Genomic DNA, 17,231 nt, shown 5'->3' with positions numbered 1-17,231 from the left:
TGCAGTGGCACAGCGACCTGGCAACTCTAATCAGCATTGGGCTTGGCCGTCATTATTAAGCAAACGTTTTTCCGAAGACTCCCATAAGCAGCCTTACAATATCAGTATCACCTGAGCCCCGGACAGTGGAGCTAGGGTAGGACTTCCGCTGTGATTCCGGGAACTTACTCTGGAGCAGTCAGGATTCAAGCGGAGAGTTGGTCGGGCAGGGGCCCTACCTTCAGTGACTTGTCCCTGATGGACTGACCGGGGCCGGCGTGTCCAGCGTGGACAGTGCAGGAGGGAGCAGGATCCTGGGCGATTCTAGGGCAGCCAGGCTGGTGCTCAGTCCGCTCCCCTGAGTCAGGGAGCATCTTCAGTGCCGTTACCGGAGACAGCACGGCTTCTGGAGCAATCGCGCAGAAGGAAGGGTGCAAACACGTGCCTCGGCGTCCTCTGGGCCCCTTCTGCTGCGGCTTGGAGTTGGCTGCTGGGTCGTGGAGACACCCCAAGCACCGTTCTTGCAGGAGAATAAAAATCGCTGCTCCAGGTCTTGGTAAAAAAAAATCCGGAAGGTAAAGTACATCTCAGTTATGTATCAAAGAAGTGTAATTAAATGAGGGATTGTCTGCAAAATAAATACATAAATAAGTGCTAAAACCAGAAACTGTGGAGGGCTCTTGCCAGAGGTGTGGCTGGCCACAATAAACGTCAATGTGCGTCCTGTCCTTGCTGAAACCTGGGCTGACACCCCTTCATTCCTCTACTTGATTCGGTGCTGCTGAGATGCTCAGCCGCTAACGCATCGCCTGGTGGGACCAGACACTTTGCGGAGGGTGTGGGGGCGGGGTTCACTTAGGGCTCATTCAGAAATTTCACCTGTAGCTGAATGTTTCCTTAGATAACCGCCAATCAGCAAACGCCCCCTAACTAGCAGTGAGCAAATCGCAACTAGTTGTAGGCAAATTTTAGGAGGTTCTGTTGCAAACGGAGAATGACTGAAACTGAGTTTGAATACTGGTGTGGAATCCTACAAAGCCACGTGTGGAAACGTCATATTTCCGCAAAAGATGAGGTCAGAGATTTCTCAGGCTGACTGTTCCCCACTTCAATAATGAATAGCGAGTGCAGGAAAAGTATTACCTTGTATTCAATGCGGGCTGGTACATACATACACTCACATGCCAGGGGGTAAAGCAAGGCCCTGTGGCCAAATAGGGCCCACCATCTGTTTTTATAACGTTTTATTGGAATGCAGCCTTGTAAAGCAGAACATTGTCTATGCCCCGATTCCCAGAGCCTGTGACTAGACTACTTTTCACAGTGAAAGGAAGTTTGCAGATGTCATAAAGGTTACGGACCTCGAGATGGGGCAATTATCCCAAATAACAGCCTGTCAGAGAGATGGGACAGAAGGAGGAGGAGAGATGTGAGCCTAGAAACTCAGCTCCCTCTGGGTGGCTGGGAGGCAGAGGCAGAGGTCATTAACCTAGAAATGCAGGCGACTCTAAAAGCTGGCAACAGCTGTCAGCGGACAGCAAGGAAATGGGGAACCTCAGTCCTCCAGCCATAAGAAGCCAAAGTCTGCCAACCACCCAAATTAGCCAGGGGATAGATGTTCCCCGAGAACCCCCAGACAGAGACGCAGCCCTGCCAACACCTTGATTTTTAGCCTGGTGAGAGCTGTGTGGGATCGCTGACCCACAGGATGGCAACACAGTACATTTCTGTTATTTAACCCAAGTTTTAGGACTTGTTTACAGCGGCAATAGACAACCAACACACCACTCACATCTACTTGTTGACGAATTGCCTGAGGCTGCTTTCAAGCTACCAGGCCGAGTCGAGTGGATCTGAGAGCGACTTTATTGCCTGAAAACCTGAAATATTCACCAACTGGCCCTTTACAGCAAAAGCGTGTCTACTTGATATTTACATGCAAAAACCGTATCAGCAACTTGGCATTTATCGAACACTTAGTTGATGCCAGGGGTCTGAGCTAAGTATTTAGTGTTTATATCAAACTTCTGGGTAGATACTACTCTGTGTTCGTACAACCTGCAGGATAGATGCTACTTTCATTTTACAAATGAGAGAAGAAATGGGGGCAGAATGGTTAAGCAACGACTCAAGGTCATCCAGAGAGTCAGCGGGGAGCAGGGATTCAGGCTCGCTGCTGGCTGGCCTCTGGGCGTGGCTCACCCCTCATGCACAGCACCCCAGGGGCCCACCTGCGCCTCTACCGCTGGCGGAAAGCCACGGGGAGCTCCCGGCTCGGCACCAGGATGCCTAGGTGCCGCATGTCCACCGGCGCGTGGTCTGTGGCCACGACGTCGTATTTGCGGACGATCTGGAACACAGGGGCACAGAAAAGCAGAGTTAGCCCCCTTCGCCTGCTGGTGGACGAGCACAGCACAGAGGTGCAGAAAGCCACTTTACCCAGCAAAGAGCCAAGTGGAGCTGGAGCTCAGCCAGCCGGCGGCCAATGCACCCTCGTTTCCCGATGCCAAACGGCAGGTGTGCAAAGGGGTTGATCTTCTTTTTCTCCTGGAGCCATCGTTCGGGTCGAAACTGACCTGCACCTTCGAAATTTTCTTCGTTGGACCCCAACACCTGGGTATTCAGCATCAACACGGTCTGAAAAAACACACAGAGACGCACGGCATTTAAAATGAGCAGAAGATGTTTGAAGAGGGAAACTAACGACAGCAATCACCTGACAAATATGAAAGTCGTCCACAGATTTATGATGATGATGGGCAACATGGGTGGAGGGCTTGAAATGTGCCCGCTACTACATAGGTAAAGAACTTTAAAATTGTGTGTCGTGCCTCGGCCGGTTTGGCTCAGCCGTTAGAAAGTCTGCCTGTGAACCAAAGGGTCGTGGGTTTGATTGCCAGCCAAAGGCACGTGCCTGGGTTGCAGGTTGATCCCTGACCCAGGTTGGGATCGTGCAGGAGGCAACCAATTGATGTGTCTCTCTCACATAGATATTTCTCTCTCTCTCCCTCCCTTCCACTCTCTCTAAAAACCAATGAAAAAATATCCTCGGGTGAGGATTAACAACAACAACAACAGAATGTTGCATCACATTCTTACAACAACCCCATGTGGTAGATTTTCTTATCATCCCCATTTTACAGATGAGAAAGCTGAGGCTCCCAGAGGTGACATAACTCACTCGAGTCTATACTTGAATCCAGGTCTATCCCCATCGCCATTATTCAAAATACGGTATGATTGCCCTGGCTGGATTGGCTCAGCGGCTGGAGCATTGGCCTGCGGTCCAGAAAGACCTGGGTTCGGTTCCCGCTAAGGGTTGCAGTTTGTCCCCGGCCCTGGTTGGGCTGTGTGGGTGGCAATCACTCAATGTGTCTCTCTCATGTCGATGTTTTTCTCTCTCTCTCTCCCTCCCACTCTATCTGAACAAAAAATGGAAAAATGTCCTCGGGTGAGGATAAAAAATAAAAATAAAATAAAACAAAGCATCATCACTCAAAAACAACAACAACAACAAAATACGGTATGATTGAACAACGTGTCAAGTGCACGCTGCAATCTACATATTTGCAAAATGAGTGTTTTCCCTGCAAACATTTTCGGGGGAATCGGATGCATATTTGAAAAGTGTGTCTTTCAAAGGTCTGTATACAAAAAGTGCAAATTCTACTTACCCCTTTGGGTAAAGCATATTCCCCCAGAACTGTCGCCTTGTCCAGCGTCCTAGTTGTGAACGGCACGCTTGGGGTGAGCCTGAAAAGGGAAAACCAAAGAGGTACAGGGAGCGACAGACCGAGTGCTAGCTCAGGTGTGGATGGCGACACAGACTCTGCGTAAGTAAGTAATCACTGCGCACGTTCATGACTCAAAGGGGAACCTGACCACAGTTCTTTATGAAGAGGTTTTGTCTCTTCCCAATATTGATACCTCCTGTCTTTGTTCCTTATGTTATTGGGTTGGTAAACCCCTACCCCTCCGTACAAGCCTGCTTAGTAGCTGTTCAACATGGTTTCCCCGTTTCATTCTAGACCTCAAATGTGTCTGTTTTTCACGCTTCCCCCTGAATCTTGATGTCTGTTCGAGGTTCTACCCATCCTTCATGAAGTTAAAGATACTTCTTTTTAATTGTAGGATGGTGTGAGTTTTGTATTCCGGAGAGGGTGTAAAAAGATTTGTCAAAGGGCGTTTTATACCAGAGGCTCAGAAATAAGGATGTCTCTATGTCTTATCATATAATAATATGGCACCTTGCTGAGCCTTGAGCTCGGGCCTTCAGTCCTGCCCAGAATCCTGGTTCGTGCGCACAACATTCGTCAGAGTGGTATTATTACTGATTTAAAGGGGAGGGCTCTGACTTTCTAAGATGTCATAGAATTCATCCAAATGCTTTAGGGAATGACTCACAGAAATGGAATATGGTCTTAGGATATAATTTTTTCCCAGTTTGATAAATGGTTACGAATCAACTGCGGGAGCTGTCTGTGGGGGGACCCCTTGTTGCGTACTTAAGAGAACAGCTAACATACTCATACTTGCTCAGGCTCGAGTTCTTACCTCATGGATTCTTTCAGACAGGCCTTTAAATACGGCATGTTCCTCAAATCCTCGGCCCGTGGCACCTGATTCTCAGGCAACACGCTCTGAATTTCCTGAAGAAGCTTTTGTTGCACGTGGGGATTACGGGACAAATTGTAGAGAACCCACATTAAGCTATTTGCTGTCTGAAAAACCAAGGGACACAAACTTGAGTTTCTGCAGACACTGCCCCAAAGCCAGTCTGAGCTGAACTCCAGGCAACGCCTACCACCTGGCTCTGCAAAAAATAATAATAATTTTTAAAAATTACTGATGCTTTTCCCATGTCCGTATTTGCTGCACTTTAAAGGAAGACCGCGTATAAGAAGTCAGATTTATTTTATAAAACATATCAATGAAGGATAGTTTATTTATTGAGAAAATAAAAATAGAATCCTGTAAATAATGTACCACATTAGGGACACTTAAAATATAGTCTGAGCCTGGCCAGTGTGGCTCAGTGGATTGAGCGTTGTCCCATGGACTGAGAGGTCCTGGTTCAATTCCCGGGCATGGTGTATGCGCAGGTTGTGGGCTCGATCCCCAGTAGGGGGCGTGCAGGAGGCAGCCGATTGATGTTTGTCTCTCACCTGGATGTTTCTCTCTCTCTCTCCCTCTAAAAAATCAATACAAACGTGTGTGTGTGTGTGTGTGTGTGTGTGTACAAATATATAAATAGTTTGATACAAAAATGTTTGGCGCACAGGTGAAGCTGGTGGTATGAAAACCAGGTGCGGGGACTGGATCAAAGTCACCGTCAGGGTTGTGATAACGACTGTTGCGCAAGATGCTACCACTGGGGGAAACTGGCGGAAGGACACAGGGGCCCTCTCTATTTTTCTTTCTTCTACTGCCTGTAAATCTGCAATTATCTCAAAACAGAAAGAGTTTAATTAGGTCATTATTTAATATAAAGATTGAGAGGGGAGAGAGGATGGGAATCCTAGGAGTGTTGCTGAAGAGACTTTTGTTTTCTAATTTTACAGTCCAAATGCACAAGAAACTGCATTTCTGGAATTTAAAAGAAGGTGTGTTTGTTTTGTTTTTGCCACACCCTAAAAAGTTGCCACAAAAATATAAAGGCATCGTCTACTCTTAGGGTTTCAGCCACACGCAAAGAGCCCTCGTGGGACAGTGCCAACACCCAAATAGGAAATTCTAGAACGGAGTTGAGTATTTCAACAGCCACCGTCTCGGACAGAGCGTGTGGCCTTTTAAGTGGCATCCTTTATTTCCTTTCCGGAGATGAAGAGAAGAGAAAAATATTGGCGGAAACAGCCAAGGGTAGCTTTTAGTGCATCATATTCACCACTGGTAGTCACATGTATTTGTTTCTTAGGCCTTTTTTTAGTTAATGTAAACCAAATCGTCCTGTAAAAATGGTCATTGTGTCCTCGGCAGACACGAAGACGCTTTCGCTCAGTGCCAAGCGCCAGTCGCGTAAACGAGCAAAGCGCAAGGTGACTCGGGGCCAATGGCACTTATTATTTTTGGAAGGAGCTGTCCCGAGACAGGCTTCTTCATGTCGGAGGACTGGCAGCCCCAGCTGCAAACAAACTGTGGAGAGCACCACTACAGGAGTCTCATTTCCAGACCAGGAAGAGGGCAGAGCTGCCAATTTAGATAGACTTCCAAACTTCTCGGATTCTACAAGTGAGGCTTTCGGAACAGCCAGGACTAAAAAAGTAACGGATTGAGCCATATCAGTGGGTCCCTTACCACAAGCACCCAATAGCGCCCCCGAAAGGCCACTAAACGGCAGCTCTCACCAAAGCCCTGTGAGCCAGCCGGCGCCCGGCAGGATAACTGCGAGGGCTCAGTGGAGGGGAAGTGGCCTGCGAAACCTCACGGCCACCAGCTGTCCTGGCTTGACCTTCACCAGGGAGTCCATCTCATAGCTGGCCTTCCTGCTAGCTCGCTCTCTCTGCTAGGTCCACCCTCCACCCACCAACCAGAGCCCACTTTACAAAACAAAAATTGGATCCACTTACTGCCTTGCTTAAGGAAGAGCTGTTATACATCCAAACGCCTCACGAAGTCTCCTGGTTAACATGGCTCATCGACTTTGCCAACCTCAAGTCTGAGCACATCTGCTAGCTCTCCAGCTCCATCTCTCTGTCTGCCCCAGGGCCTTTGCATATGCTGTTTTGGCTACTGGGAGTGCTCTTTGACCAGACCTTCCTATAGTTGGCGCCTCAACATTCATTCCAGTGTCAGCTCCAAAGAGGGACCCCTCCCCCATCTCTGTTACATCACCCTGATGGCTCCCTCCATGTCCCACACCACTACCTGAACTAATCATCTGTATTTGTTTACATGTCTGCTGTCTGTTCCTCTCTACCGTTTAAGTTCCATGCGGGGAACTGGTTCCTGGTGGCATGTCGAGTATCTGGAATAGTGCCTGGCACACAGTAGGCAACTCAAGAGTTCCTAAACTCTTTCATTTATTGAACAAGCATGTATGGAGCACCTACTACATGCCAAGTGGCGTTCTACATCCTGTGAATACAGCAGGGGACAAAACCAAGTCATCGCCCGCATGGAGCGCACAGTCCAGGAGAAGGGAAATGGGCGGGGTGCTCCTTTGACCACCCGGAGGAGCCCCGAGTCACAGGAAAGGAAGCTGAAATGGATGTCCCCTTTGACAGCCTTCTGGCTCATGAGGTGAAATCAGAACCTTGCTATTTCCCCATGTAGAAAATGCTATTTTTTTCTTCGGACAAGAGGGAAAGCGTGGGAAAGCAAATAGACTTGGACACGATTTGTGCAGGAAAACAGGGGCCTCTGAGGAATATTCATATGACCTCTCCATCAATAGCCCCAGAATGAATCGAAGCCAATGAAACCTACCTGAACCCTGCGAGCATCTGTGTTTGGAGTTCGACTGTACTGAGCACCTCCTGGGAGCACCCACCACGTACATCAGGGACAGAATCCTGGTATTTAAAGTGAGCTATTCCGGCCCTGGCCAGTTTGGCTCAGTGGTTAGAGCGTCGGCCTGCGGTCCGGAGAGACCCGGGTTCGGTTCCCGCTAAGGGCATGTACTTCGGTTGCAGTTTGTCCCCGGCCCTGGTTGGTCGTGCGGGTGGCAGCCACTCGATGTGTCCCTTCACGCCGATGTTTCTCTCTCTCTCTCCCTTCCTCTCTCTCCCTCCCACTCTATCTGTACAAAAAATGGAAAAATATCCTCCGGTGAGGATAAAAAAAAAAAAAAGTGAGCTATTCCATTTAAATGAAAATCAGTGTTTCTCGAACTCACCTTGCTTACAATAATTCTAAGCATAAAGGTATTCTTGGACTGGCAGAGAAGGGTTTCAATATTTTTATAATAGATAACAGCCACCGTTAGGTAGCACGCACAGTCACCTAAAGTAGATGGACCCCATTTTTGAGAATCCAGGCCCCGGACCTTGCTGTGGCGCGGGGTTCTGAATGCCCGTCGCAGCACTGACCCCTGGCCCTGGCATTTCGTCTCTGCGGTGGGAGCCGCTGGGAGAGTTTTTCTCCTATCTCGTTTGAGCATAAAGGCTGTGCACCAGGTCTCCCACGGCTCCTGTGGGAGACATTGAATTTCTGCCGAGCTAGAGCTTGGTTAATCCTGGTGCCGCGAGTGGATGGAGTGATCATGTAAGACTCCGCGCGGTAGAGACGCCAGGCCGCTCGCTGAGCAGGGTGGCCGAGCCACGCTCACCGTTTCCACGGCAGCCAGCTGCAGCTCCGTGACCGCCGCGTACAGGTCCTTCTTGGAGAGCTGACCGTGGTGGTAGACGTCACAGAGGAAATCCGCGCCGGGCTCCTCCGCGGGCCTCGCCAGCCGGCCGTCCACACAAGATTTGACTGTTGGAGGAGAGGGAAGAGGGAGGACTCAGCTCACACCAGGAGGAGGAACAGGATGAAAGGGAACCTAAGAGGAGGTCCTCCCAGCAGGAAAGGGCTTTTGGGGGACGCGGACATGGTCAGGTGAGCTCACACTGCCTCGCGGAGCCGGCAAGGGTAGCTAGATGCCCGAGGGAGCAGGGCTTTGCAAAGTGTGCCACCGTCACCCGGGCATCTGCTTACAGGGCAGACCCGGCCCGAGGGCCCGGTGGGCCTGGAATCTGCATGGCTAACCAGCTCCCAGGTCATGCCACTGACCTGCAGGTCACGTCTGGACTAGTGAGAGCTTAGGGCTTGGATCATTATGGGACGGAGGTGGGGTCTGGGCCCACTCTCAGAATCCGGACTCGGACCCAGATCCAGGTGTCTAGCTGATGTGGTCACTCAGACAGGCAGACACGGAAATACGGGGTGTGGCTCCCAAGTCTAGGCAGGAGAGGAGGGAGGAACGCCCTCCCCCAAGGTTACTGAACACACACACACACGTGCAGTGCCCATGAATGTTGACAAGAATACTGAATGGGTCTCCCTCGCTTCTATCCATGACATGAGCCACTACCAGAATAATAACAATGGTGACAGTGGTGATCCAAGTGCTGACAATAAGAGGTGTGGCGCTCAGAGCCTTTCCGTGTGGCTTCCAACCCTGGCGTTGTCATCACCTAGCTATACATTTGGGAACGTCACATGCCCTCTTGGTGCCTCAGTTCTGTTCCTCGGGGCTGATAGAAGGATCTGACATAGGTTTTGTGGTGGGAATTAAATGTGTGTGTGTGAATATACATAATCCATCACTTTATTATAGGGTAATACCTACATCAAATACTCCCGCCACAATGTAGCAGAAATAGCTCTGGTTCACTGAAACGCTGTCGCGTGCCAGGCTTTCGTGTTACCTCTATTAGACCTAGAAACAGCTACGTCGAGGCGGTGCTGTCATTGTGGTGGTGGTTGTTAGCCCATTTCAGAGGTAAGACGACTGATGAAGAGAAGGGGATAGCACATTGGGCTGACCTGCCACCCCAGGGAAAGACCGGGGACTTGAACCCAGGGGTCTTGGACTCCAAAGCTCTTGCTTTTAACCCCTCTTGGATCCCTAAGACAACTGCCTTTTCCTTAGAGTCTGTCTGCACCAGGGCGGCCCCCAAACTTGGGTTTGCAAAGCCGGAAGGAATCAGGAGGGGCGACTCCATCAGGGGGTGCAGGTGGTCAGGCCAAGAAGGACATTGCAGGCCTCTGGCAGCTCCGCAGACGGGGAGGCGGGTGTGGGGCCTGTTACCTGAACGGAAAATGGTGTCCCAGGCCTGGGTGTGGGCCTGCCAGACCTTGGTGTTGAGGCCCTTGTGCAGCTCGACGGGGACGACCATCATCCTCCCGAAAGTGCTCATCATCTGTGAGGGACGCAGAGGCGTCTTCATCAGTTTCTCTCCGGGGCCACTTTCGCTCGGGCCAGGAGCATTCTGCACACGGCACCCTGTGCTCCCCCAAAGCTGGAATTCAGGGGACCCCTCCCCCAGGCCTCTCTGCTCTGGTCCTGGGAAGTCGTACCCACCCCACCCCCAGTCACATATACAAAATCATCTTCAGGATGATTTTTCAATGGGGCTTAGTAAAAACCTGCTCTTATACCTATAACTTTAAGATTTACTCAGATTTCCAAACTCCAGCCACTGCTAGGCCAGTTTCGCACGTCTGCTATGTCCACATACGACCCAAACGATTCATTAATTTAAAATGCAAAAAATGTCAGGCTTTTCAAAGCTGTAATGTAACCCACCGACCTTTAACTGAACTACCCACTTTTTTGTTCAGGTAGAGTGGGAGGGAGAGAGAGGAACACAGAGAGAGGAGAGAAACATCGATGTGAAGGGACACATCGAGTGGCTGCCACCCGCACGACCAACCAGGGCCGGGGACAAACTGCAACCGAGGTACGTGCCCTTAGCGGGAACCGAACCCTGGTCTCTCCAGACCGCAGGCCGACGCTCTAACCGCTGAGCCAAACCGGCCAGGGCTGAACTACCCACTTTAACTTTGCCTAAACAATGACCTTCTTTGTTATATGTGTGTATGGGCACATCCGTGCATGAAAATACATGACACACCTTAAAATCAACATGTAACGTTGTAATAAAACACGTGTGCAGGCCCTCTTGGGGAGCCCTGCTCTGTCTGGGGGTGCTCACCGTTTTGATGGCCATGATGAAGTTCAAGGCTTCGTCCCCTGCGTTCTTCTGAAGGAGCCCAAATCGCTTCCCATACAGCACCAGGCAGATGCCTGTTAATTAGAGTAATTAACACTGTTAACACAACCTGGGCTCTGATTGGCTGGCAATGAAGGGCTGGGTTCCATTGCTCGTCGACATGAAGTCTTTTCCAAGAACATGGGAGACAAGAAGAACCTGAGAGTCTGAGCATCCTTTCTAGAGATTATCTGCAGGTGCAACGACCCGGCCCCTGCAGAACCTCCTGGTCAGAAACACCACCGTGCGAAGGTGGCCTTTTCCACGTGTGAAGGAGTCTCTCCTGCGTGTCTTGGTTTGGTCGCAGTTTATCACTGACATCATGCGTAGCAGTCATCGTGAATGGCCTGCCCAACCAACGCTCGTTCTCCCCCGTTTCTTCCCTAAGGCACCCCGCTTTTATTTAGGGTGTCAGTGTATCAGACCCAGGCCATTAATCAGTCTTGATTTGAGACTCTGAGGACAAGCGGTTCCCTGACTTTCTTTTGCTTTTAGGTCAAGTGGGACCTGTCCCCTCATCTAATGATTTTTGCCTGAAATGCAGAGGGGAGGCCGGGGGAGCAGGAGTCATTTTGCCACAAGCCGACCAGCGCAAGCTGGACGAGGGAGAAGGAAGCAGAGCTTGGCTCCGCCTGCATCACCGAGTGTGGCCTGACCGCCTTCCTCCAGAGTCCCCGCAAGGCCAGACGGTAATTTTTAAACCGCCACAGTCAGATCCCCTTTGACTTGCAAACAAATGCATTTGATACTCCTTAATTTGAGAATTTACAGTGGGCAGGTTCCAAAACATACCCTTTTCTCCTCTGTACTCACTCCCTCTCTCTACTTCTTTCCCTTAACACCCTCTGTGGATTTCTTGTTCGCCGGGAGCTTTCTCCGGGGCTCAGGTGACTGGCCCGAACTTGAAATGAGGCTGATTTGATGGAGAGACAGGTCAGGACACAAGCCCCCACCTCGGGGGGCCATGCGCAGGCCCTCCCACCAGCAGCTGGAGGGACCCTTGCAGCGAATTGAACTTGCCATGGTCCTGCTAAAAGCACTTACTGCCACTCCTAGGTGCCCCCAGGGTCCAAGTCAAGCCCCCATCCCTGGTATACGAGTTTGTATGGCTGCTGCCTTCCTCCCATCCCTCCTCTTCCTCACCCTGCCCCTCCCTTGCCGGATATGCCCCCGTCATTCCAAATGCCTTTCTGTTCCTCTGCCTGGAACATTCCTCCTTCCCTCCCTTTCACCTGGCGAATTCCAACTCGTCCACCAGGCCTCAGCCGAGATGGAGCCGCCTCCAGGAAGGCCCCCAGGTCCGGCTCAGCTGATGCTTCCCCCTCGGATTCAACCACAGCCTCGAACCTGCTCCGTCTACTGAAATTGCCTGCACCTCCCCGGGGGAGTGAGCTCATCGAGGCAGGGCTCTGCCTCACTTCCCAGAATGATCCTGGAAGAAAGTGATCGTGCCTCCTTCTGTTTGCAAGTCTCCGTGGCCCCCCCCCCCGCCCCCGTCTGACTCAAACTAAAAGCTCCTGCCAGGACCTACGGGCCCTGGCTTGGTTTGCTCAGCTCCTCTTCCCCCTGCAGTGCACTCACATCAGCGTCCTTCATGTTTCTACCCCAGGGCATTTGCACGTCCCGTCTCCGGTCTCTAGAACCACCTTCCCACAGACACCCCTGTGGCTTGCTCGCTTCAGATGTCTCATCAGAGCGGAGTTGCCTCATCCAGGCACCTAATGTTCCTCCTTAATATTAAGCACCTTACCCCCAGCAGAGTATATTTTAAAATGTGTTTACTTGTCCATTGCCATCCCTCCTAGAATCCAAGATCCACATGAGCAAGTTTTGCGCTGTGCTGTGTCCCCAGCGCGGTGCCTGGCGCGCACCACGTGCTCCGTGAGCGTTTGCTCAGAGTCCACGCCAGCAGCCAGAGCGCAAAGCGTGACGTCCGTGCCGCGAAGCGTTAAAACGGCGGCCGCGGCCCTTCCTGGCCAGAACAGGACACGGTTCCAGAAGACTGAACTTGTCCACAGGGCCGCGTTTTATCCCCAGAATCACGGGCACCATCAAATGAACCAGACGTAGACACAACTCACTTTCAAAGGACCACTTGTTCAGCTGGCCGTACAAATCGTCCACGTGGCCTCTCCCGTCACGGAGCTCATCCAGTCTCCCCATGAAGTCAGCCAAGACCTTACAAGAAAGCAGCCAGAGACACGCTTCAGTCTTGGCGGGCAAACACGAAGGCAGGGCGCAGCAGGCTACAGCCGGGGTCCCGCTCCCCTGCGTTCTACGGCGTGAGGGTCTCCCTCCTGCAGAAACACTACTGGCGGATTTGCCCCGGGAGCTCACCTGGGGCCCTGGCCTAACTCCTCAGCCTCTCCGGCAGCCACCCTGCGGCTCAAGTGTCAGCCTGGGCTCTAAATGTAAAGGAAGGAAAACCTTTCTTCTAATCAGAGCAGGGAATGAGCCGCAAAGGGGAAACCAGTCAGGTGGCCCCGCTGGCCGGCATCGCACAGACGATGATGCTGGAACTGCCCTGAGGTTCGCGCACCTGGGCAAGCGGACCTCTCTGTACTGATCGGTCTTGTGTTCGGCGTGTTGAGCCTGGAGCCAGGGAATCTGCAGGTTCTGGGCGCAGCCCCCCCCACGGAATAGCTCTGTGACCTCGGACAAGTTACGCAAGGCCGTCCGAGGCTGGTTTCCGAAACCAGGGCTTTCGATGGCTCACGCCTGTCCTTTGACAGGGCTTTTCCAGAGTCCCAGGCGCTGTGCAGAGTGTATCTCTTAGCTGATCCTTACAACCTCGTGAGGGAGAAAGTACGGTCATCCCTCCCGCTTCCTGGGGGACAGAGGAGGAAACTGAGCCTCAGAGAGAGGCTAAGACACCCCCCTTGGACGCAGAGTGGAGAAGGGCCCATGCCGGGGCCTGGAACAAATTGTGTGTGACTGCGAAACTCATCCCCATAAACAAGGATATTTAGTGTGCCCATGTGGTACGTTCAAAAGTACTCTGAATTAGTTACCATAAACAATTTAGAGATTTCACATGAACATATGGGTTTTCTACTATTTGTCAATAATAATGATGATGATGATGATGATAATAATATATTACAGGACGTGGTGACACTGCATCTGCATTCCCATGGGGCAGTCATTTGCTGGAACTGGGGCAGCTGTCACCTCTCAAAAGGGCATGCGCTATTCTGTTGGCTGAAACCCCTACAGGGCCGGCCTTATACATTTATATTAATTACCTGGCCCCTGGAAGCTTCTGAGATTGCTTTCACCTATATAATCTTAGGTGGGTCCAAGTTCAGTTCAAAATAACACCCAGTCCGGCTGATGTGGCTCAGTGATTGAGCACTGACCCATGCACCAAGAGGTCGCCGGTTCGATTCCCGGTCAGAGAACATGCGCAGGTTGTGGGCCTGATCCCCACAGGAGGAGTGGAGCCTACAGGAGGCAGCCAATCGATGTTCTCTCTCATCAATGTTTCTATCTCTCTCTCAAAAAAATCAATAAGGAAAAAAATTAAAAATAAAATAAAGACCCAAGGCGAACAGGAGTAAAAAGAGATTACTACATGCTTAAGTTCCTTCCCCTTCGGCCCCCTGTTGGCTAAAGGATATATCCAAATACCCTAGCACAGCACAAAAACATGGTCAAGACCTGCCTTCTGCCCTGGCCAGTTTGGCTCAGTGGTTGAGCGTTGGCCTGCGGACCAGAGAGTCCCGGGTTTGGTTCCTGCTAGGGGCATGTACCACACACACAAAAAAGACCTGCCTTCTGTCCACCATCATTTCAGAAAAAGCCCATTCTGAGTGGACTGTTCTCTAAACGTGCCATGACACGTCATGCCTCCATATTTTCAGCAGGCTATTCTCTCTGCCTGGGTGCCTTTCTCCACCTTTCCTGGCTTGTGGACTCCTACTCATCCTGCAAAACCCAGCTCAAATGTCACTACCAAGGCACTTCATAAGCATTATCTCATTTAATCATCACAGCAAACCGGTGGAGTGAGAACTGTTACTCCCATTTCGTAGATTGGGAAACTGAGGCTTAGGGAAGTTAAATGGTATAGTCAGTTACATAGGACAGGAGGCCGATGCTCAAACCCCACACTGTGGAATACCAAAGTCTGTGCTTGTAACTACTTCCTCACTGTGATACTTTTAAGAAAGGGTAAAGAAGGGAGGAATAAGGGCTTTGGGGGAGGAGGATGTGGAGAGGAATGAGGAGAAAATGAAGCCCCAAATCATCCAAAGTGCCTGCTTTGCTCCCTGCACTCTGTAGCTGTGACTTGAAGCTCCATCAATACCCCTCTCTCCCTGAGAGACCCCGGAAAGCTGGCCCCAGCCTGCAAACCTCATTGATTTTGTTGTCCAGCTTCATAATTTCCACTGGTTTCATTAGTTTCTTTTGAAAGGCACTCCGGACCCTCTGCCAGTCTTCTCCTTCCCTGGGAGAGAAGCAGAAATCTATTTAGAGCGAACTGCGAAGACCAGAAGGAAGAGGCAGGGACCCCCGCTGTGCTGCAGTGGCGTGACCGGTACCATCAAATGAACACCACGCATCGGGCCGCGAAACCCAGAGGCTGTCAGCATTGGAATATTTGGGGCTGGTCTGATGATAGGAAAACACCTTTTCTCCTAGCCAAGGAAAGCACCAGAAAGGTGATGCCCAGATAATCGGGGTTCAGGGCTGTTGAGGTGTCCTTCCTGGTTTTGAACTGGGAGGCCAGACGCCTCTATTCCCAGCAGTGAAGAGACCCCTACCACTCCCCCGAAACTCAGATCTGTTTGGGAAAAAATCTTGTTTTTTTCAACCCATTGACTTGGCAACGTTAAAAGTCACATTTACAAAACACCTCAAATGTAGAATTTTGCCATTGCCCCCAAATGATAACACACCGTCAGAGAGTCACAGTTGTTGGAAAAAGCCCCTTCCCATCAAGCACCCTTTGGCATTGGCCCCCTAGCTGACCACACCACCTGCGATGCACCTGCATTACTATGCTTTTTAATTCCAGGAATGACATCCTAAAACACAACTATGAGACATGAAAATTTGGGGGTGAAAAAGTGCTAACTTGTTAAATGGTAACAATGAAAAGGCAGAGGAACCGCATCACATCAGAGCATTTTTCTGTCTAAAATGCAACCTTGACACCCCTCCTCACCCCACCTTTGGAGCACGCCTAGGTCATCTGTCACCTTCCACTCCCTTCCAGAAAGGAAAGTCACTGTCAAGAGCAAAGGAAGTTAATTCCCGGCATTTGAGCTTCTGGGGGGGGGGGGGGGGGTTGCAGAGAATTTTAAGGGCTAATTTTGTTTGTATAACACATTTGCCTGGCACACAGACTTCATCTCGCCACAATTTCTCTAACGCCCTTTGGCATTTCTTGAATGGAAAGGTTTGGCTCTGCCCAGATGCCAGGGAGAACGCAGCTGTGACGTGGGTGCGCAGTACAGCTGTCCCGCAACCCACTCAGGTCCACGCAGGAGGGGTACATGACCGCACGGGGTAGGGGCTTTCTTGTCCTAAGAAGGGTCCAAACCCAGGGAAGCTCTCCCCGCCTCCACTCACAGGATGAGCAACCCGTAGCCCTCTTGGCGATAGTCCCGGTAGGCCTTCCAGGGTTTGATCTCCAGCCGCTGCGGGTACGCGCCCTCGGTGCGGTACAGCGCTTCCAGCAGGCATGGCGAGCCCAGGTGCACCGAGTCGAAGGAACCCAACTTCAGGCGGAAAATCTTGCCATACTTCTTGTGGTACTCTGCCTGCAGCGGGCCGGGCACAGCCAAAGTCAGCGCCTCCCTTGCAACCCCAAGAACTTCTCCCTCCTCCCGCCTTCCTCCCCCCGGGGACGCCGTCCCGGAGCCACCCGAGCGCACCGGTGCGCCCTGGCCGGGCTGCGCCTCGGGAAGGTTTGAGGCACAGGGCAGGGAAAGGAGAGGGAATTGGGGCGCGACGATGTATTTACCAGCGTGTCGTGTTGTTTCTTGAGGCCCCCTTTCCACAGAATCTCCAGCAGGCTGCCCAGCAGGGGCCAGTTGGTGGGTCCCGGTAGGGCGGCCGCGTTCCGCGCCTCGCCGCGTTCCATCAGCGGGCAGAGGGGCACCTCCCGCGGCCGAGGGGGCGCGCGCGCCTTGGATGTCACAGGTCTGGGGGGCTGCCCGAGGCTGCGCAACTGCTGTAGGAAGGCGACCAGGGAGCGGCTCTTGGTGACAGGAGAGCTCATGGCCGCGGGGGAGACCCAGCGCGTGGGCCCGCGAGGGGATGAGAAGAGTGAGGTTGCTAAAGAGGCGCCGGCTGGGTTTGGGGGCGTGATGATTCTCGGAAAGAGAGGCGAAGAGGACCAGCAGGTGTGATGAAGGGGGCAAAAGAGGGACGAAAGGACCCCGCGAGGATGCTCTACGCTGCACTTGGCGGCAGCCTCAGGGAGCGGGTGCCGCCGAGCGGGCCGCAGGGGCTGCGGGAGGGCAGCCGGGGGTCTGGTGCCTCTCGGAAGACGAAGGCAAGGAATGTTGGCGCGTCTGTGGGGAAGTCTGACTTCCAGGTCTGGAGCCC

General features: G+C 51.8%; 1 protein-coding gene across 2 annotated transcripts; it reads right to left on the bottom strand.

Moving 5' to 3' along the window:
* Window positions 1-2,218: 2,218 nt before the first annotated feature.
* Window positions 2,219-16,902, bottom strand: LOC118619039 (1,25-dihydroxyvitamin D(3) 24-hydroxylase, mitochondrial). 2 transcript variants are annotated; one of them, XM_036245695.1, is made up of 11 exons: window positions 16,645-16,902; window positions 16,251-16,441; window positions 15,030-15,123; window positions 12,755-12,851; window positions 10,617-10,708; window positions 9,710-9,821; window positions 8,246-8,391; window positions 4,534-4,700; window positions 3,654-3,732; window positions 2,419-2,616; window positions 2,219-2,329 (listed from the first exon to the last, which is right to left on the bottom strand). In XM_036245695.1, exons 1-11 carry the CDS (start codon window positions 16,900-16,902, stop codon window positions 2,219-2,221), a joined length of 1,545 nt encoding a protein of 514 aa, XP_036101588.1. The 2 variants fall into 2 exon arrangements, with proteins under 2 accessions (XP_036101588.1, XP_036101589.1); XM_036245696.1 differs by lacking the exon at window positions 2,419-2,616.
* Between the last annotated feature and the right edge of the window lie 329 nt (window positions 16,903-17,231).

Source organism: Molossus molossus, unplaced genomic scaffold (genome assembly GCF_014108415.1).
Source record: "Molossus molossus isolate mMolMol1 unplaced genomic scaffold, mMolMol1.p scaffold_m16_p_6, whole genome shotgun sequence".
NCBI lineage: Eukaryota > Metazoa > Chordata > Mammalia > Chiroptera > Molossidae > Molossus > Molossus molossus.
The sequence above is the reverse complement of the archived record's forward strand: the minus strand, read 5'-3'. Positions and strand labels throughout refer to the sequence as shown.